Genomic DNA, 23,302 nt, shown 5'->3' with positions numbered 1-23,302 from the left:
AAAACCAAATTTGCTTTATTAAACGTCATCTAATACGAGAAATTATCCAGAGAGGTTTGCTTTTTACTCATATTTTGGAGTCATTTATATATATCCTGGGCAGTGAGTTTTTATTAAAAATCCATTCATTAGGGGAGCCTGGGTGGCTCAGTTGGTTAAGCATCTGCCTTTGGCTCAGGTCCTGATCCCAGGGTCCTAGGATTGAATCCTGCATCAGGCTCCTTGCTCAGCGGGGAGTCTGCTTCTCCCTCTGCCTGCCACTGCCCCTGCTGTGCGCTCTTTCTCTCTGTCAAATAAATAAATAAAATCTTTTTAAAAATGTACACATTAGACATAGTCTTGTAAAGTAATATAAAAGAAATCCGGGTGTACCATTTCACACCCATTAGGTTGGTACTGTTTAACCCCCCCCGCCCCCTTTAGGGGCGCCTGGGTGGCTCAGTCAGTTAAGCAGCCGACTCTTGATTTTAGCTCAGGTCTCCATCTCAGGGTTGTGAGTTCAACCCCCACATCGAATGTTCTTGGGGATGTAAGAATAGGCAAAGAACACAGACCCACAAATGATTTTTCTTACAATATAGAAAATTTTAAGGTGCACAGAGGAAGGGAACCGTTGATTCTCCACAGAAATTCTTAAAGCCAAGAACTCAGCCTTTTTTATACCCAGGTTGTTCTCCATTTTTGAGCCCTAGTATTTTCTGCCTAGCATTTTTGTGTATTTTTCCATTTAGAATATTTTGTTTTTCCATACTTTTGCTCAACAGTGTCAAAAAAAAATATGGCCTAGACTAAAACCAAATGATCTTACTCAGTTTCGCTCTCCAGTTACTTCTGGGTCATCTAAAAGCTTGGCATGAAACAAATGCAATAAACAAACTGAGCAAAAGGAAGAAAATACAGCCCTTTCCTACCTTGTTCTTAGCAACAACAGTCTTATTCTGCCAAATAGATAGCACTTTCTTCTGTATCCATCAGGAGGCATCAAGTGATTAGACTCATCATGCAAAACGTGAACACCGGAAATTAAGGTCTAGAATGAGGGTAAAAGTATGCTGGCCTGTGTGTGCGCCCTGGTTTGCTAGTTGTTTTTTCAAGTTAGAACTTGTATAACCTTGGAACCTTTTCCTGAAGATAGTAATAGGTAGTAACTTATTTAACATGAGTTCCAAATGTGCTTTTAAAATTTCCTAAGATATTAATTCTTACTAATAAAGAATCAAGAAGAAAGGAAAAGGAAATAGATATCTCCAATCCGCCAGTCACAGATTTCTGTGCTTTATTTAGTGTTTACTCTGAGTTGATGTACTGAAGATATATACACCTACACACATGTGCATGCACGTGCACACTCACACACACATGCGCGCACACACACACAGGCATGAGTACAGTGACTAGCGGAACTGATCCTGAAGCCAGGCTAGTGATGTCATTAGTAAGAAAGCATAGTAACTCAGAAGAAAGGATTGTCAGACGCTTCTAAAACTGTGGCATGGCCTTGTAAGGAAACACTGTTTTATGTGGCCTTGTCCATGTCCTATTGGAAACACTCTTTATCAGCAGGGCTGACTTGTACTTCCTCAATATTTACCATAGTACTAATCCTAGATTAGTTTTATTTTTAATTTATCTCAAAACTCATGCTTTAAAATACTGACTACTTAAATAAGTGCATATTAATCTTCAGCCAAGTTTCATAAGGATTGCTGCATTGCAGGATTGGTACATTTCTGTGGTAGATAGATAAAAATATGCCAAAATCAATATACATTTCATGAAATCATTATATGTAATTCAAAATAAATCTAAAGTTAAAAATGAACAAAAAAACCAAACACGTATGAAATAGAGTAACGAATTCATATTTTTCATTATGACTTAACATTATTGAAACATGGGGTATACTTGAAATCAGTAAGTCACCAACTAGGATTTAAGAAATATCAAGTGTCTGTAGGATAGGAATGTATTACCAGTAAATACACTTTCTTTTGGAATGACGTTTTCTCTAATGAGGGAATAGAGATTTACTCGTGAGGTCCTGTCAGTCTCAATAAGGTTCTATCTCTTTCGGTGCAGAGGAAAAGGGAGAGTTCATTTGCATGGTTTTTTTCTAATTATCTTCTGAATAGCTTTCACTTTTTCTTGGGAATTATTTAAAACACTTTTTTCCCCACTATTTTATTTATATGGTACATCAGTTTCTATAGCTTTCTTCTCATAGTGTGATTACAACTTTCTAGGGACCCAGTAGAATTTTTAGGGCAGTAAGACAAAATGCCTCCCCCTCTTTTCATTATATAAAAGCCATTTTATTATAGAGAAAGTTAGTCGGGTGTGGAGAAACCTGTTTCCTCAGAGTCCTTAAATATTAGTTAATCAAAATTCTTTCACTGATGTTAATGAAAAAGAGGTCCTACCTCCCTGGTGATTTCTATGTGGAGATAATAAACAATTCTTAGTAAATCAAATGCTTTAAAATTTTGAAAAGCATCATCATCATCATCACCACCACCACCACCACCACCATCATCATCATCTTGTGTTGGAGGTTTACTGTGAGTCAAGCATTGTTGGATGTTTGTGTGTGTTACCCTGACCCTCAGAGCAGCCCATAAGATAAGCATTATAGTTCTCGTTTTACGATGAGAAATGTGACATTCAGAGGAAGGTTAAATGATTTGGTCAAACTCACTTGGTGAGATAGTAGCAGACGTAGGATTCATTCAAAAGCTGTGGCACAGAAGGTGATGCTTTTTGTTGTGAGTTACTGGCGCTTCCCATGCCAGGCCCAGGCCACACCTCTCCGTGAACAAGTGCACGTCCCACCCCCTTCTTTATGAGGACAATCATGAAGTTAGAGGAAGAAAAAAGATTAGAGACAGCGGTAACACCATCCTGACTCCAATTAGAGCTTTTTAGCTTCTCCTTTTATTTTTTGTCCTCAATAAGCATGTGTAGCTCTGTAAGAGACTCATTATTAACCCATCTTACCTAATATCAAAGATTACTATAAAAAAATCCCAGATATGAATGAAATGTTTTTGCCAGAAAGACTTTGTTTTTGAGTCAGTGAAGAAAAAAAATTACATATATCCTTTTATATTTTATAAGGATATATATATATCCTTTTCTAGAAAATTATTTCTGAGTTACTTATATAACATACGTTTTAAAGGGCCTTGTGAATTACATAAAAATAAATGTAAACATTTTAAAAACAGTATTAAGGAAATAAATTTGAATTAAATCATAGCGGTGTTAAATTATTTGGAATCTAAAGCCATATTTTTAGGAAGTAGGTTGGAAACTTCAGCTGCTGGAAGATTGGTTTGATTTGCCTGTTGTTTTTAAAAGTGAAGTGGGAGGAACTTAAAGGGAAGAGAACAAAGCACAATTGTAAACACTCCTGAAATCAAATTACTATTATTTAACCCCACAGAGTTTGTTGTTTAAGGGCATTAACTACATAAAGGCAAAGATACATTTGACATCAGGGATTGCTGGATCCAGGGACTCAAACTACATCATGTATCTGACTGCCACTGTTTCTCTAACCCACCTACCTCCTTCTGCCCCCTTCTCTGCTTCCTTCCGTTCACTCCTGTTCTTTCTCTTCCCCTTTTCTGTTGTTTTTGTCCCCTCCCTCTCTGTCTCCATGGCCTCTCTGTGTTTTGCTTTATTGTTGTTGTTTTCCTAGACTCTTCATGTGTTAAGGACCATGGCCATTGGCAGCTCTGGGGCCACAACTATATAGCATTTATTATTTTTCTAATGTAAAAAGAGGGCTTTTTCCCAGTTGTATAGTGAACTGTCCCAAGGAAGAGCTCTGAGCTGCTTTTGTCAAATATTTGTACCTGGATCAGTCACTGGTCTGTGGCTGGAATATGGTGATTGGCCTGTGTGGAGCAGAGCTCTGCGATTGGGAACTCCGCTACAGTCACACAATCATATAAAGGAGGGAAATGCCCCACAATAGGGGAGAAAGCACTTATCTGAAGAAAGATGTAACAGGCATTTGGGCAGACAAAAATAACATGTCTGTTGTGCTTTTCTGTTTGGATTTGTGTTTTTCCCTAGTTTATTCCTAACCTAATACTAATAAATAAAGATGGGGTGAGTACTCCTTTTGTAAAATACATGCATTTACAAGAAAAATAAAATGTTAATTCTTTTGTAGTTGAAAGGATGTGTGAATGCGGTTCCTCAGAATTTCACCAGAGTCTTTCTTTCAAAATATACAAATGTTTTTATTGCTGAAGATTGTTTTATATATCATTGCAAACTTAACCAAAGAGTAGAGCAGCTATTGTTTTTAGATATTCAGCATATATATTTTTTAAACAGCTGATTCTCCAAAAGAAGGTCATGCCAGGTAGAATTTTATTTCTTGGTTTATAGTCTTTAACTCTAGGTGTTAAAATGAAGCCTTATTGAAAAAAAATATTTTATTCCTAGCAACTTGTAGGGAATACCTTAGAAAGTATAGTACTTTCCATTTATAGAGGAGCAGTATTTGAGCAGCAGCATTCATCGTGGTTAAAAATCCTCCATCTGCTATATACTAGTTGTAGTAGGCACAATAATGGCCTCCCAGAGATGTCCACATGCTCTTACCCAGAACCTGTCAGTGTTACTCTTTGGGGTAAAAAGGACTTTGCAGATGTGGTTGAAGTTAAGGATCTTCACATGGGGAGATTGTTTTAACTTATCTGGGGGAGGTCCAACAATCACAAGGGTCTCTGTAGAAAGGAAAGAAGGCCAGTCAGAGAAAGAGATGTGACATGGAAATGGAGGCTGTCGAGATGCAGGGCCACAAGCCAAGGCATGTGCACACACTTCAGAAGCTAGAAACAGCAAGGAAATGGATTCTCTCTTAGAGCCTCCAGAAGGAATGTAGCCCTGCTTATCCGTTTCAAACTTCTGACCTCCAGAATTGTAAGAGAATAAATTCATGTTTTAAAACATTAAGTTTCTAGTAGTTTGTCACAATGACAAAGGGAAATTAATACAGTTAGCTATGTGACCTTCTATTTCTCAGTTTCCTCACGTGTAAAATGGAAGTAATAATAGAACCAAAACATTATTTGAAAATTCAGTGAGCTCATTCAAGGAAAGTGCCTGTCAGATACTAAGATCTATAATTATATATATATAATTGAACTTAGAGACTAGTGGGTGGATCTAATGAAGAGCAGACTGAAGAATGCATGTATAATTTAAGTCTAAATTTATTATAATTAACAAGTATACAACTGGAATATAGATGTCATCCGTATATATAGTCATGGACCTGGAAGAGACCTAGGTTTAGAGCCCAGCTAATCTGTTACTCCATCAGGATCCGGTGCTATATGCCCAGGTGACGTGCTGTGCTCCATCCCTGTGAGCTCTCTAACGCCATCAGACCATTGTTGAATAACTTCAACGGTTAGAAATATTTCTCCCATTTATTAAGCCAAATGCAGTAACTTCTTTTTGGAACTACATTATATATGGCTATGCATTTTTCTTTTTAAGAGCTCCTCTGAAATAGACACTAATAGAGGACACTTGCTGTAACTATAACCACCACCTCTCCGATCTCAGTTTTTATACTGGAGGCTAAATAGCACCCACTCCCACCTTTTTTATTCTGCTGATACAACGTTAAGTTTCCATTTGCTTTTTTGTAAATGTCACATTGATTCATTGAGTTTCCTGTCAAACCAGGTTCAGAGTAGTTTACTCTGGGCTAGTGTTGAGTCAGTTTTTAAGTATTTCTTGACTTGTATATGTGAACAGGTAACTTTCTTTCTTTCTTTTCTTTCTTTTTTCTTTTTTTCTTTTTTTTTTCTGATAGCAGGACATTGTCTTTATCCTTATTATTCATGTTCTTCTGGTAGTGCTCACCACCAGTTGCCATTATTTTGTATGCTAAGCTCAGGCTCCTCAAGACCAGATTTTGTTCTTTCATGTTATCTAGATAGCCTTTTTTTTTTTTTCCAAGCTTCTTTTAAGTTTCAAGAAGAAATGATGAATTTATCAAGTTCATTGGTTCCTTGCCCAGGAGTTGAGTGTCACTAGAGATGGTCCATATTTCTTTTGGTAAGGTTGTTAATCTCTATAAGATTCAGTAAAAGTGGTTAGTGGTGTGTTGGACACATTATCTGAGCATACTCTCAGTCACTCCTCGGCGTATGCATTTGAGTGAGGTAGCCTTGTGAAAAGCTTGTGCTGCCTCTTATGGGTTATCATTAGCCATCACTGGTCTCTTTCTCTGGATACTCTAGCATGTGGCAAGGATTCTTCAGTCCTTAACTCCTGTGAATTCTCTTCACTGTTGCATACATCTATAAGGGCCCTATTTACCTACTAAGAGAAGCCTCTTTTCTGCATTATCTGGTCATTAATGTTCAGTACTTGGTATGTTTTGCTCACTTCTGAGTTTCTAACCTTCTCAGAGTCTGTCTCAGAAACTTTATTCTTGGTTTCTTTGCCCTTCCTAACTTCATCCCGCCCTCTACTTTTACTACTGTCCTTTCTTCTCTCCTACTTCTTCCTTCTTCTACCTCCCCTGCCCTTTCTTCCTCTCCTACCCATCCCTCCACCACTGCCAAATAAATGTCCAGAAGTCATACTCTGAATCAGAAGTTCCTCACACGTAGGAGAACTGTTCTTACCTCAGAATTTGCTCCTATATTAGTGACAGTGTTTAATGAGTTTTGTAATCTTACAGCTCATGATAGTTTTAGATGTTGACTGTCTAAAACAGAAGCTACTGGCCACAGGTAGCTATTGAATACATGAAATGGGCCTCGTGCCACATGGTAAAATGGTAATATTTTAGATATATTGGGTGAAATAAATGTATTATTAAAATTAGTGTCTTCTGCTCACTTTTCTTTAACATGGCTACTAGAAAATTTTAAATTACATATGTGACTTGAATTATATTTATACTAGATAGCATTTTTTAGACACGCTGAGGAGATTCATTAACATGAAGAAAAAGAGAAAAATAAATTACACATTAAAAATAATAAAATGCATAGCATCCTGGAACCATTTTGGATAGATAGAACTATCCCTGCACATCTCAGTAGGCCTAGAGAGCACTGCTGTATTGTTGCACAATCTGGCTGAGGTTCATAATAATTGGCCCTGATTTTCAAGAAAGGTTAAATTATGTTTGGAATAACCCATTTTTGAATGCATACAAGTGTGTAATATATTTCATAAAGAAATTCCATCAAGAGCAGAGGAATTAAACTGCTAAATTAGCAGTTACGTTGAAAACTTGGCTATCTGGAGTGATTTAGTCTTTGAGTGTTCCAAGAGAGTTAATTTTTATGGTAGCAGCTTTATAATAAGGCTAAATGACAATTTTTTATGAGAGTAGTTGACAAATTCATGGGAGGAAAATAAGCCCACCAAAGAGTGGAAATACCACAATATTCAACAACATTTTGCATCTTTAGAAGTGTTTAATATTTAATGTGAAGTATTATATTAAAATCATTATTTGCAAAAAAATTTTTTTGAACCAGTATGTAGATTTGATCTCATCATTCAAGTAATATTTGTATGTAGTACCTGCAATCTTTGTCTTTGGTCATCTATGTTTAGAAATGGTGATGAGCATTTCTTACTGGCAAATTCTATGATAAAATTATTATTAATGCAAAACTAAACCTTAACCTTGGAAAAACAAACTAATATTACCATCAGTGTCTGAACCTCATGGCAGTGTTGTATGCATGAAGTGATTTGTATCACAGGTTAATCTAAGCAGCTTTCTAAAAAATAAGAGGAACAAGGAACCTGTAGATAATTACGTTCCGAAAAGATAATCAAGCATTGAAAATTATATAAATCTAATTTCTGCCCTCTAAGAAATAATAACTAGGCAGACATTTATATCAGCACATACAAAAGACAAAGAATGTTGCTTCAAATTTCATTGTTACTAATGTAAGGTTGTCTTAGGCATGCTTCTGATAGGAATGTTGCTGCCCTGTCTTGCTAGGTATTTAAAATAAGGTACTAGACGATAAAACTGATACTAAGAGATGGGGCTTAGTATATTTCAGATAAGAAAATGAAATGTATGGGGCGCCTGGGTGACTCAGATGTTAAGCATCTGCCTTCGACTCAGGTCATGATCCCGGGGTCCTGGGATCAAGCCCTGCGTCAGGCTCCCTGCTCCGCGGGAAGCCTGCTTCTCCCTCTCCCACTCCCCCTGCTTGTGTTCCCTCTCTCGCTGTTTCTCTTTCTGTCAAATAAATAAATAAAATCTTTAAAAAAAAAAAAAGAAAATGAAATGTACAGTTGACATGTCGTTGTATGTCAACTCTATGTAGGAGAATGTATCCCAAAAAGATAATTTTAAGATTATCTGAAATTGAATAGCTCCTATTTCTCCTTTTTGCTACTTCAAGTAAAAATGTTTTTCTGACATATTTAGACAGACTTGAAACAATTTCCGAAAGCAAAATTTTACAAAATAATTTTTCTCAAAAATGCAGATATGTCCTCTTCATTTCCTCAACTTTTTTTCCTTCTTTTTTCCATATTTTTCTGAAGTAATAAACATTCTCCTATATCTCCTTCTCAACTGAACAAAATAAGGAAAGTAGATAAAAATATGAGAGGATAGTTGAAACCAGAGGTAATCAGAGTAGTACAGTAGCCCATTGTATTAACTTTATAATAAAATGATTAAGTAAATTAAGTGAATATTCTAATCTATATTAGATTTTTTTTGAAGCTAATACTGTGCTCAGGAAAAGGACAAACTGATTTTCCAGCATTATATCTCAGTAGCTCTCTTTATGGACTTTTCGATAACAATATTTTTCAAAACTGCTCTTGGAGAACATTAATATGTCTGAAATGCTTCCCAGCTGAACTGGGAACCCTCAGTGTCTGTCTTTAAATGGGTTGTACAAGAATGAAAGGCTGTTCAATTTTAACAACTAAATTAATAATTAAATAAATTAGCTATATTATTTAAATAGGTTATTCTTACTTAATAAGCATTTCTCAGTATATGAAGTCTGAACCTATAGTAATATACTCATTAAGTACAAACCGAAACAACAAAGTGCTTCTGTGGTTATGTTCAGCAAGATTACTGGACAAAGTATTAATCTAAGATCAAGATATAAATATTTTAAATTATACTATTTATAGCTATGTAACGTGATATGCATAGTCACACAATAAAGCTAACACATCAGATTACAAGCTCTGCTTCATTGTGATCCGCTCAGTGCCTTCTCTGTCCTTGACGTTCTTTCCATTCCTACTGCCACCATTTATGTTCTTTTTCCTCCCACCATCCTCCCTTGGTAGCCTTGTAACTAATCCCCACTGTCTCCAGGTCTTAATTCATTGAGTTACCAGGTTAAGTTCAGCTTTGATTAGCTTACTCTCATGCTCAAAAAAGCAAAAGAATAACTCCCTCTTCCTGTGCCTTACAACATAGTGTTCGATTCTGCAATATAACGTTTCCAGATCCTTCAAAAAATAGATCATATTTATTCTTTTGAAATATTATTCAGTGTCCTCCATCCCTTCACAACATATTTGACATTGGTCACTTTTCACCTTGAATTTTCCGAACTCCTTTGCTCATGTAGATAATTATCCAACCTCCAGTCCATTTCCACATGTTAAAATCCTGCCAAGAAATGTATGGCCAAGCTCGTATGTGACTTGACTTCATGAAATCACTGCATATCATTCCAATTAAAAATACCGTCAAAAGGCAGAGATTACAGTCCTAGTTTTGTCACTACATAGTTTTAAAATTGGGGGTCTTAAAGGAATCGTGTAAAATAAGGATATCAAACCGTTTATCTCGCCAAGCCTTTTGTCAGATTATTATTTGGAATCAGTGAACACAAACCAAAGGTTTGGTAACTTTATGAATCCAAGAAGCCTGTAAAAACTCTAAAACAAATATTTGAGTTTATGTTCAAATGTGCAAGGTATTTTCTCTCTAGGGAGGGAGTCTAAGGCTGCTTTCTTTAGCTCCTTAAGATGGTCCATGATCCAAAAAATGGTTAGGAACTCTCATTACCCTGATCTAAGTCTTCTGTTTACACAGACATACCTAGACACACACAGTGTCTCTATCTCTCAGTCACACTGGTAAATATCTAAAAGCTTTAAAACCATAGTGCTTAGCTCTGTTATCTCCTAACAGTGGTCCTCAGCCACTTTTCCTCAACACACCTGACAGATAATGTTCCCATGGGTGATACACTTCCATCAAGAACAGTTTTGTGCTGCTGCCTGCTAAATGAATGCGATATTCTGTGGGTTTGGTGCCATACCTGGTGTGCTGGCTTTAAATTTATCACTTTCCTACTGATGCAAGATTCAGTTGACAATACAGTAGTAGTGGCTGTATTATGATCGGCATATTGTAGTTATCGAATATATATTTGTTAAATGAGTAAAGGATGTTATTCAAAGGAGAACTAATAAGTGAAAGGCAGTTTTTGAAAAAAGAACAAGAGTTTGAATGAGAAAGATTATGCCTAGGATAATACCATTAATCAGACTTCACTAAAGTTAATTAACTCTAACCTTGAATAAGAGACTTAGTGATACTTCTGGGAAAATATAGGACAAAGAGTAAGTTAAGAATTTGTAGTGGAAGAAGTAAATCACAGTTGGTGCTTTATGAGAAGACCCCATATTGTAAATAAGGTTACTACACCTTTTAGAGACTTTGTATCCAAGGACAAAATACATTATACTAAGAATATAAATGCAATCATATACAATAATTACAGTGAAGACAAGACAGTTCTTATATCATTCAAAAGGTAGTCACTTGTATTTCTATATTAGCCTTTGTTTTTTTTAGTTCCTTATACTTGTTGTAAGAAGCAGAGGTTGGACAATCCCCAAGTAGGTGTCTCACAAAGCTCCGGGCCCTCAGTAGGTTGATGCATTGAGGGGCCAAGCATCCTGATAAGAGTAAAGACTGCAGGAAAGTAATTTTCTTTTTGCAGATAACAGCATGGTTCCTATAAATCAAAATATGCTTTGTTATATTCTCATAGCTCTGGGATTGCAGGTACTACATACCAAGCACTTTCTTGAATGAAGAGATCAAATTTGTGTATTTTCCCTGTTTAAAAATATACGAAAGCCCAAGTGAGAAGCAAAGAACTAAAAGGTGTGTAAATTGGTTCAGTTTAGGTGAATTTCCCCTACAAGAGGAGGGGTTGGGATTTCTAGTGAGGTTGTGGCAGTACTGTCTTACTTCTCATTAGTTAACTTCTCTGTTTTATTCTTACTCCTTTTGATAGGTGATACATCCATACTCCAGAATTAACAATTTTCCAAGTTTTTAGAAAGCCATAAATGGCAGTTTCTTACAAAGTTGAAACATATACTTACTATAAACTCAGCACCCCCACTCCTAGGAATTTGCCCATGGAAATGAAGACACTTGTCCTTGCAAAATCTGAATCTTTATAGTAACTTTATTCATAATCACCAAAAGCTAGAAACAACCCCTGTTGTTCAGCTGGTGAATGGGTAAGCAAGTTCAGGTGCATTCATGTAATGCTATACTACTTAACAATAAAAAGGAACAAACATTGGTATGTCCAATGACATGAATAAGCATTTATACTAAGTAAAAGAATCCATATTCAAAAGTTTACATATTCTGTGATTCCATTTATATGACATTCTAAAAAAAAGTAAAAGTATAGGGACAGAAATCAGATCAGTGGTTGCCATGAAATGGGGTTGGATAGGAGATTGATTATAGAGGGGCATGAGGAAACTTTTTGGGTGATGGAAATGTTCTGTATCTTGAGGTAGTGGCCACACAGCTGTATAAGTTTGTCAGCATTTACAGAATCATAAATCTAAAAAGGGTGAATTTTATTGTATATAAATTATATATCAGTAAGCAAATAAAATAAGACACTGTACATCTACTATATCTTATAAAACATCCCAGTAGAGTCTGGTGCTGCACCTTGTAATCAAGCGTTAATATTTTTGCAATGAAATATATGATAGCTATATATACCAAGTTGGTTAAGTTTTTCTGCCAGATGGATTTTTGGAGCTTTTTGGATTTGGGATTTGCAAATAAATTGTGGATGGATGACTATGGAAAAAGCACCACTGGTGTAGAAACAAAGAATATGAAACTATTGGCCTAACTGTTTTGGATCAAATACGGATTTTACTTTTCCAAACCACTTTTATAGGAACATTGTGATAGTAAAAAAATCAATGTTCCACGTCTCCCAGTCTCATGCAACTCTGTCTTGTCTTCTTTTTGATATATCAAAAGGTCTTTCCCTCTACAGCATAATCTAAAAGGTCCTTTTCTTTGTAAGTACAGGCACACTTTGCAGAATATCTCATTGGTTAATAATGTCCTGTAGGAACACCTTTCTTGGCTTTTAATATCCAGTCTTTTAGAGAGTATATATATCTTATAACCCTTTTTGGGGGCTAGTGTATATTTATATTTATGTCCCAAATTTTAATATTTATATTTTTAAAACAACAACAACAGCATAAGGAATAGTGCAGAGGACAATAGGGGAAGGGAGGCAAGACTAAATGGGAAGAAATCAGAGAGGGAGAAACCATATGAGACTCTTGACTCCGGGGAAATAAACTGAGGGTTGCAGAAAGGGAGGTGGGTGGGGGGATGGGGTAACTGGGTGATGGGCATTAAGGAGGGCATGTGATGGGGTGAGCACTGGGTGTTATACGCAACTAATGAATCGCTGAACATTATATCAAAAACTAATGATGTACTATACGTTGGGTAATTGAATTTAAAAAAAAAAAGATTTAACACTCATCCTAAAATGTAAAACAAAACAAAACAAAAACAATAAAAGTCCAGTGGAAAGTCTTGTTACATGCCAAATACAATTGACAGAAAGTCAGAAACAGGTTTAAATTATTTGAAACTCTGCAAAGAGTCCATAAATGGGACACGTATCTTAGATGTTGCTGGGGTAAGCAAGGTCATATTACTACATTCAAAGAAACTAGTTGTTAACAGTTCTATTATTTGTTGATTGCATTACATGTTTTTTTGCAGAGCCTTTGTTATGTTTGAATGTTTTTGGAATGTTTTAAGACATTGGTTTAGGTTTTTGTGTTGACATGTAATCTGTTGTTATCTTTTAATCACTTAAATATTGTGATATAGGATAATATAGTTGTATTTGGATGTCTTTTTCTTAAAATACAGTAATATACAAATCACTTTCTTCTGAAAGAGCTGTTTTCATTTAGCTTCTATTTGGAGTGTTCCCAAAAATTTAGAATTAACTAAGTAAATAGTATAGGTTGAATGAAATTGTTTTACTGCTTTCTCTGTAATTCCCAGGTGTAGTGTTTTATAATAGCTTAGTAGAGATTTTGTACCCCAGATAATTTTATGTTTTTCCTTAAAGTTTGTTTAGAGCAACATTAAAATTGTCACAGAAGAAGATCTGAGCAAAAAAAACCAAAAGAAACATCTGAGCAATACTGAGAATCAAATACAGGATGAGAATTGTAGAGCTGAAACCAGAGGTCATTTAACCCTTCACCCTCCATTTCCAGATGACAATAAAATGGAAGGTCCCTGGAAGATAGAGTGACTTTCCTGAGGTCACACAAGTAATTTGATGGCAGAGCTAGAATTCACTCCAGATCTTTTATCATACAGTTCAGTGTTTCCCCCCATGTTTCATGCTGATGAAGTTGCTTGATATTTAGTAGGGGACAAAAAGTTCACAGCGTTTTGGCAGTGACAGCTTTAAGAATAATATGGAAAGTAGTTTATTAAAGTAAAAGATGACTTCTTTTTTTGTTTTTTCAGGGTGACTTCTTAAATAGTCAATAAAAACACTAAAGTAGCATGGTCCCAAAACGTTTGAACTATTCTAACATTCTTCCTGCACTGTCTGCTATTGTAGAGAATAGCCCCACATGCTTATTGAAAACTTGAGATAAGGCTAGTGCAACCGAGACCAGTGTTTTTATTTTTTTATAATGTTAATGTACATAAAAGTAAACAGCTATGTGAGAGTGCTGCATATTGTATTGGACAGCAGAGCTTTGAGGTTATATGGTATTATAGCACAGGCCATGTTTAATGGTAGCTAATGTTGGCTAATTGAAAAGGTCAGAGTTGTAGGAGGCAAAAGAAGAAAAGGATCTCTGCTAGGAAAATACTCTGTTCAGGCCTAGAATTTAAAAGCCCCAAATGATTCTGTGTTTAGAATGGATGTGGAGTGTTTAGTTTGACCATGATTCTAGACTTAACTAATAGTATGGACTTTGAATCCAGTATCAGAATGAGTGGGAAGACTGGTAAGACTCAGAAGTAGGAGGAAGGCATTAAGAACTCTGATAACTTTGTAATTTTTCTCCATTTGTCCTGGAAATATTTATGAAAGATTTCAGAGAGAAAAAAATAATTCAAGAATTTCTGGAGTTTATAATAGTAGAATAGCAGTCTGTCCGAAAATTGCTTTTGGTGGAAGACCCATAGCTTTAGCTTCTTGAGATTAGATTATTTCCTGGTGCGTTAGTGAAATTCCTTCCACAACTACATAGTTGGTTCTAAATTTTCAAATCTATTAGTGAAAATACAGTGGAGTTTGTCACCTAAATTAATATTTTATTCCCCATATGGGCTCTCAGGTGAGCTACAAGAATCAGTGCATCTCCTATATTTGCTGGTACCATGACGAGAAAATATCTCTGTGAGAATTATCAATTCACGGTACTATTTAGCACTCAGGAGCATAAGAGTCCCTAAAGCTGATAACTGAGATGATTGATTACAAAGTCTTTACATAGCCCTTCCCTTGAGATATCTAAGGCAGGAAGAATTAAAGCATGCTATAGGAAATGCCAAATGCTTTGATCATTTGAATAGACCCAGAATGACTTTTTCTCTTCCTACTCCCTTGGTCCACAATGTTAAAACAAACTGAAAGGTTAAGCCCTGTATACTTTTTTTTGGTCCATGTTTACAAGCTCATCTGAAAGTTCAAATGCTTTAAAATGGTTTTGATGGAAGTACTTAGCTTACATAAATAAATAGGTTTAACCTATCTAAAGCTAGTTATTGTTGTTTATAAAATTGCTTTATCACTATTACTGTTTTGTTACTGTTTTGTTTATATCTGTCATTTAGAGTTCAGATTTGGTTGGTTTGTGCTCACATATTAGCTTTTTTCAGAGCCTGACAGATCATGAATAATGCTCCGTAAAACTTTAGACAATTCATTTAACTGCTTCAGTGTCAATTTCATTAACTGTAAATGAATATGTTGCAGATGATCCCTTAGGAGAACGATTCTGAAATTGGAGGTGAGGTGACAGAAGAAAGGTGACTTTCAAATTACATTCCCCTCATTGCATCTAAGAAGATGTTACTATAGGCACGTATTGTGCATGGCTTCAAAGTAGAGAAAAGTCATAATCCTTTTTGAGTCCCTCATTGCTCTAAGAATTTGTGATTCTGTGTTCATAATGTTTCCATGCTATTTCACCTCAATAAAACCAAAAGACTCAGTTTTACAAAACTAAGGTTACTTTGATCCTGTCAGTTACTGAAGAAAGAGGCAAAAGCACTTTAAAATGTTGAAATTGAGATAAGTCAATAATTATGACTCCTATTTATTGATATAAGTTTTCTTCACTTTTTAAAAAGATTTTATTTATTTATTTGACAGAGAGAGAGATAGAGAGCACAAGTAGGCAGAGAGGCAGGCAGAGGGAGAGGGGGGAGCAGGCTCTCCGCTGAGCAGGGAGCCAGACTTGGGGCTCAATCCCAGGACCCTGGGATCACTAACTGAGCTGAAGGCAGACACTCAACCTCCTGAGCCACCCAGGCCCCCCAGTTTTCTTCATTTTTATTCAAAAAGTAATTTTGCCTTCATACTAAGTAAAAAAAAGAGAAGTTTTTTTCTAACTACCTCAGAAAAATACAAAGGGAAGTTTCATTTTTAACCTTTTTTAACCATTATTTTTTTAACCTTTTTTAAAACCTTCTTTCTGATAGCATACCTCCTTAACACATTGACTCACACCTCCCCGTGTATGTGTGTGTGTGTATGTGTGTGTGTGTGTGTGTGTGTGTGTGTGTTTATTTTTACATATATCTTGTCATTAGTTTACTAATAAAAAAGAAAATCAGATTTCGGAAACTAAACTTTGTGGCTTGCTTATTTTTTTAAGCCCACTTATTTTATTCTAATCAAGGAAAAAATATAAGCCATTTATTTTCAGCATTCCTGGCTGCTGTTATCTTGACTATAATTGCCTAGTTTCCTTTCTGGCTGATCTATTGCTAGCCTTTATCTGGATGTTATTAAAGAATATAAATGCCCCATAGAGCACTGTAGTCTCAGCCAGAATATTTTCAGATTCTCGGCTAAAATGAAACAGAACTAGTGGTTTGGCTGTTAAGTAGCTCACATTTGTTGTCAGAATGTACGAGGGACTCGAAATTCACTGTTAGTTGTTGCTGAGATGTAGCATTTGAAGAATAGCTTTGACTGTTTATGGATTATGGTCCTTGGGCACCAGATAGTGGATGTTGGAATGTATTGCAGAAAAGCTGATTAAAGTACTAGAGTCTTTAACAGTAAAAGTAGGAAGTCGCTTGTAATACCTGTGCCTGACTCTCTCAGATGCACTTAGATGTTTCCTTTAGAAAGCTTTGGTTTATTATCATCTTATCCATGCAGGAATAACATTTTTGTAAAAATGTGCCTTTTGGAGAAAACATCAATAAGCTATACTTGATGAGAAGTGTATGTAGGTAGACTGATTTGAACTTTGAAGATCCCAAGTACTTTGCAGTCTTATTTTCTAGCTTATTAGAGTCATATTTCACCATGACTCAGATTTCAGTAGTAGGTACTTTGGTTCCCAATTTTCATGTGTTGTGACTGTTAACCAGGGAATGTATACTTACCTCAAAATATAAACTGTGGCAGAATTCATTGTCTCTCCCCATCCCCTACCTCTTGGGCCACTTTCTTCCCCAACAGCAGTTCACTGAAGTAGAGTATAATTACAAAACTTAACAGGTCTTTAAATATACTTTGCACTCCCCTTGTTAAGATATTTCAATTACTTCCTCATTGGTTTTGAAATAAAGTTCAGACTTCTTAGAGAGACATTCATGATCTGTTCCTTCTCTGTCTCGTGCTTGCTCACCCATTCCCCTGCAGTGTGTGTGGTTTCAGGTTTGCAGACCTACTATTTCCCTCCTCCTTTCTTCTTTATTTTGGTTGCTTGCTTCTCCTTCACCCTTTTTCACCTGAGCATCACCTCACATTTACCCTCTTCTAGGAAACCTCCCTTGAACCACAATTATCCTGTCTCTTATTAATCTCAGTTAGACTAGGCTTTAAGCTCTTTATAGCATTTCATAAGATTCTTTTCATACTGTACCAGAGTCATGTGTTTGTCTCACTTAATAGACGAATATTCCTTGAGTTCAGAGATGATAGTAGTGTCTTTTCTGGTTTTGAATCTGGCATATAGACCTTTCACATAAATGTTTGTTGATGGACTGACTAAATGACTTCTACAGATAATTTTATAATTTGACTTATTTTGCTCCTCATTCTTAAGGCATCTTCTGAGGGTATGGGTTATGCCATTTTCCTCACAAGAAGCTTTTTAAGTTGACTCACTAACTTCCATATTGCCACCTAAAATGTATAGTAAACGTAGGTCTTTGGCTTTGGGAAGACAAGAACCTTATTGGCCAGGACATTAAGGAATATAAATCTTAAAACTCAGTCAGTTAAAGAATGTGGATGGAATACAATATTTGGGAAGTTGGAAAGACCAACTCCATGATCATGAATAATGCATTCTAGCTTATCTGTGTATATTGTTGAATCTGTGACTTTAGTGGTATATAAAATTCCCTTAGGAGAGAATAGATATTTAATAACTTTTTCCTTATTTGAAAATAACTGTGTACAGTTTCTACATTTTAATGTAATCTTAATCTGAGAAGCAAGACAAAGTTTAAAAGAATATTTGCTAATGATGGGTTATAGAATTTAAACATAGGCTTGGTTGTCCTTAGGTGTCTTTATAGTATTTGCATCAATATTCTGCATTCCGTAACAAAATAGAAACAAAATACAAAGAAATCCATATTTATAAAATGACAAGATTTTTAATAATTTAAGCTTAATTCTGAATAGAATAACATTTTCATTTAATCTAAAATTTCATTTCTTATATGTACGCTTAATATTGGCTTTCATGTAATTGTTTGCTTAGACGTTTTGTATAATTATTTCTTTCATGATATAGCAAACTGAGTCAGCATATTATAGCTGAATCATAGTCCTGGCTGTTATTTTTGGTTATTGAATGAACAAACACTGTATTATTAAAATTCCTTGTCCTTCAATTGAGCTTGCCAAAGAAGCTTATTTGTTAGATCTTGAATACGCTAAGAAATGTGTATCGAAGGTTTTAAATTATATACCTGGTTTCAGTGCTGTTTTAAAAAAATAGAAGGGAGAAAAATTATCCATATCTCAATAGTTGGCTATCTGCTTATTCTCAGAGACCCCAGCCTCCTTTTTAAAAATAATTTTAAGATTTCTTGTTTGTTAAAATTTGGTATTGAATTTGTATATAAAGTGTGAAGACTGCAGCATGTTAGAATATTATTGTCATTTAAGAATGTATTCACTGTTTTGGTTTTTGGAGCGCTGCCTCCAAGAGGTTGATAGCATTTGGTACGGAGTTCACGTATTTCTAGTCTACAGACCTACCCTGTTGAGGCAAAAGCTTCATGATGCCGATGTATTTTTTTCTACTGCTATAATGCTCGGCAACGGTAATTAATTTTTTTTGAAAAAACTTTCCATGTCATTACAAATAAAACTGAGGTTTTTTTTGAAGCCTAGTAATTTGTACCTTTAAAAAGCCACATTATTTTGCTTTTGTCTCAGAATGTATTATGCTTCACAAGTATACTGTGACAGCCTGAATAGGAAAGGGGGGAGGGGACATTGTCTTCAGCTGGCATGCTGTTATCAGAGGGAATGTGTTTCTGGACACGAGATTTAGCATTCATTGGTTGTCTGAAGAAAGCTATTTCATCTGAGGATTGGACAAGAAGCTGCGTCAATTTGCTGCCCGTCTCCAAGGCACTGGTGATGCTGCCTTCACAAGCTGGCTAACGTCACGGCTCCATCACCCAGCGGGGTGTGGACTCTCTTTTTCTGTTCTTCTCTCTTTAATTCTGTATTTGCTGCCTACTGCATTTCTTAATCTGTCTTCTGCCAAATGCTAACAGCATGATATTTTGCAATCATCTAGGTGAATACAAGAAAGACGAACTCCTAGAAGCTGCTAGGTAAGTGATTCCATTCATTTTAAGTGAGTATAATGCATGTAAGGGAGAAAAGGGGGAGGGCAGGTGGAGGACTATAAAAATTATAACATGTTATTGTCTTGCTTGTATTTTACGTGATAATGCAGATAAGACCTTATACTCGGTCTCTGTATACTTTATTTTACATGATTAGTGTGTTAAATGATAAAAGAGTTTTTCAACATGGTAAAGATTATAAGGTTAATTTTATTTGAAACATTCCGTAGGGTACCTGCAGACCTTAGTTGCCCAGCTTTTCGGATGATCTTCTTGGAGTATCTAAATACCTATCTCTTCATTTTTCTCTGAAAATTTTTCTAGCAAAGCTTGAATGGGGGGCATAAAGTAACTGTTAAAATTCTCATCCATTTTCTTTTGTTCTTGGTCATTTATAATTTAATTAATTAGCTTTTTTCATCATTTTGTTATGTATTTTTAAGTCCAGTGTTTTAGATCACTTATCAGAATAAAGTTTGTTTGTAATTAAGAAGGTGACTTGATGCAGGTAAATAAAACAAATGAAAATGTAGAAAGCTACATTACCCAAGATGTACCACTGTATGATGATTAACAGGAATTAATTAGGAATATATTAATTTAATTGACTATACCAAAAGAGATTCATTGAGAACCATATACAAGAAATCAAAGCAAACCCATATTATTTTCCACTCTTCTGAAAAATAACCATAAATATTCATAAGAAGCTCTATAATTTTATAGGAATTGACTCACTACCTTTTTACAGGAGTGGTAATGAAGAAAAACTAATGGCTTTACTGACTCCTCTAAATGTGAATTGCCATGCAAGTGATGGGCGAAAGGTAAGTTATTTAAAATATGATATCCTCCTTCAACAATTTCTTCTTGCTTTATGCTGAAAATTTTTGAAGTTGGCATAGATATATGTATATGTATACACACATATATGTCTATATAACTGTATTTTTACTGGCATCTTTTGACCATAAAATGAAATGCAGCTGTATCGGTTATTGGCAGTTGTGACATATTCACAGAGCTGGTGAAGCATGGCTTTTAAGCCTTTTCTCTTAAATGTCAGACACTGAAAGTTGTTTGTTAAATGGAACTGCAGCTTTGTCGGTGATTAAAATTATAACAACATATATTATTTTCTGTGTATGATCGTGGAAACTGGAAATATCTGTTTATGTCCTATTTTTACCCGTCTTTGGGAGGGTATTTGCATTTTTTATTTCCTATTTGGCAGAGGGAGATTTGTTTGCTAGATACCAACACTTTTTTCCATTTAGAGCTGAGAAAATGCTAACAGTGTTTTAGATATGTAACAGTCCAGCTTTTTTGTTTATTGTTTATTTAATTGGCTAAGTTTTTATCATGGTATAGTGAAAAAATAGATGAGAGAGAAATATTCTGCATTAATTTACAGTTGTTATAAATGTAAGGTGCATGTATAAAATGTAGAGCTGGCATCTTCATTCTGTGCTTTGTATTCTTGCTGATTATAGGCTGAAATGTAACCCTTCACAGCCTCTGGTAATTGACTGCAAAGTTTTGCAGTGATTTACCTGATAGATACTAAAAAGCAAAGCAGTCTGTACTGTAAAGTCTTTTTTAAAAATGACAGCTCCTATCTTAATGTTTAAGGATAGATTTTGCATTTTAAAAACATAAAATATTAAGTTACACCGTAAATATTGAGGAAAATCATTTTGTGCCTAACATTTAAAGAATTAGTTTCTTTGATATTATTTATAGTGAAAATGTGCTCTGGAAAATGTCAGGGTGGATGGTACACCCCTTAGATACAATGTCTTTATAGTGCCTTCACGCTTTTTTCCCATTCCAATGAAACGCATTTAATAGTGGCAAAGAATTGAATCCTCCCCTAAGAATATATGTTACTTGTTACTATAGCTGGCTCGTATATCGTGAAGTATCATGTGGCCTAGTGAGCACTCAGTTTCTCTGGATAATTTGGGAGAAAAGACTTCTACTTTAATGAAAGTTTAAATTATGTATATTTCAAGCCATAAAGTAGCAAAGATTTGCTCAGGATTATTGATGACTTTTGGGAGATGTTGTTAAATGATAACTGCTCATTTTCTTTCCTTCGATTTTGAAGTTGCTTTGGGGATTTTAACATTCTTGAGTTACTTTGAGCTCCAGATTCTGTTTGGATCCTCTCAGTAGATAAAGTGACTTTTATCACAGTGCAGAAAAGGGCTTTCTTAACCATAGTAAGTGTAACTGTATCCTTATATAGAGCTTGTCTAGAGCCCAGCCGACTTCAGGTTTTCTTAGTCATCTTAATATTACAGGATTTTTGTGAGATTACTGTAGCAGGAGTCAGTTTCCATCCCAGCCTCATTCTCCCATCCTCACCCTTATACCTTGCCAGCCCCATTTGTAGCTCAGGAAATCATAATAATTAAGGAGCATGAACACTGATAATTAACAAATTACCTCTTCTCCCTGCCTCACCCCCTACATAACTATATAGAACTCCCTTTATTTTTCCTTCTCCCCAAAGGAGGATATACATCCCTCATTCCTTTAGCCGGAACCAGTGTATTCCTTACCCAGATTCCTATGGCTCCTTTTCTGTATTACTCTATGGCATTTACCACAGAGATTTTCCTCTGTTCATCCATTAGCTCTTTGTATTTTGCACTGGACCAAGCCCGGCACCTTGCAGGTAGGAGAATCTTAGGATATGAATATTGCTCCCTAATAAACATAATTTTATCCTCTGAGTGAAGAATCATCTGTGCTCTTTTCCATTTAGAAAATTAACTTAGAAGTATGTGAATAAGAGACTTTATATTTTCTGTTATTATATGTTATTACTAGTATTATTTTACTAATTTATTTTTGAGTTATATGATGAAACAAAATTATATATTTTAATGGATAGAACATTTTTAAGAACGTGTTTCATATATTAATATTGTGCTATAGGATTCATAACATATATAATGCAGGAATTCTCCAGAATGTGTTCCTATGCTTTTTTAGATTATTAATTTGCTCAGATTAGATAGAAAAAGGAAATAAGACTTAAGCATTTGTTAGGTTTCGGTGCTATGCATAGAACATAAAAAAATCATTCACAATTGTGCATCGGTATGCAAAATGCAAGTAAAATTTCATAATTAAAATATAATTATGTTCATATTTAGATATTACCTTTGTTTATGGCACAGAGTAGTTCTTATTAAATGTGCCAGCTACAGTAAAGCCACAAAGTGGTAAATATTCTGGGTGCTAATGGAGATTGGGATAAGATCCCTCAGTTATGACAGTATCTTTTGTTTTCTTGCTATTGGTGTCAAGAAAATGTGTAAGCAAATCTAGCTGTGAAATTACAAGTCTGTCATGTATTTAGTATTTTTTCAGGCCATTTGCATGTGTTTATCTAGAATTAGGAAGTCAGTTGTATATTAGCAAGAGGATAAAGGTACTTGACATATATAGTAAGTTAGGTATATAAAGTTTTATTTCTTAAATTTGCATTTTTAGAGCACAAGGCAGAATCAAACTTAATTTTACAGGGTTTCTAAATGACTGTGTTAATACTTAAGTGAATCCTTGGCTGTCTCTGTTTTCACTATGATTCCTGATTTGTAAATTTAAAAAAAGCCCATGGAAATGTCAATTTCGTAATGTCTTTAGAAAGGAAATGTTCCTTATACGTTAACTAGTAGGTGCAGAATTTGCCTTAATATATGTGGGAGTTTTAGACTGCAGCATTCCTTTTCAATGCAATAGGTGGGACTACACAATGACAGTGTAACTTTTAAATAGTCTCTTAATTCTATACTGTGACTTGGTGATTATCTAATTAGGTAATATATGAGTGGTTAATGTTTTTATTTCCCACAAACATTTGTTTTTCTAACCTATAAAATTCTG

The 23,302-nt window shown here is 35.2% G+C and overlaps 1 protein-coding gene across 1 annotated transcript in view; it reads left to right on the top strand.

Moving 5' to 3' along the window:
- Positions 1-23,302, top strand: part of TNKS (tankyrase) — a 204,797-nt gene that overhangs the window by 94,751 nt on the left and 86,744 nt on the right. The window contains exons 4-5 of the mRNA XM_027597791.1: positions 19,351-19,387; positions 20,154-20,229. Of these exons, the coding sequence (XP_027453592.1) occupies positions 19,351-19,387; positions 20,154-20,229 (113 nt within the window). The remainder of the gene's footprint in view (positions 1-19,350; positions 19,388-20,153; positions 20,230-23,302) is intronic.

Source organism: Zalophus californianus, chromosome 2 (assembly GCF_009762305.2).
Source record: "Zalophus californianus isolate mZalCal1 chromosome 2, mZalCal1.pri.v2, whole genome shotgun sequence".
NCBI classification, from domain to species: domain Eukaryota; kingdom Metazoa; phylum Chordata; class Mammalia; order Carnivora; family Otariidae; genus Zalophus; species Zalophus californianus.
This window is presented reverse-complemented; position numbering and strand designations above follow the sequence as displayed.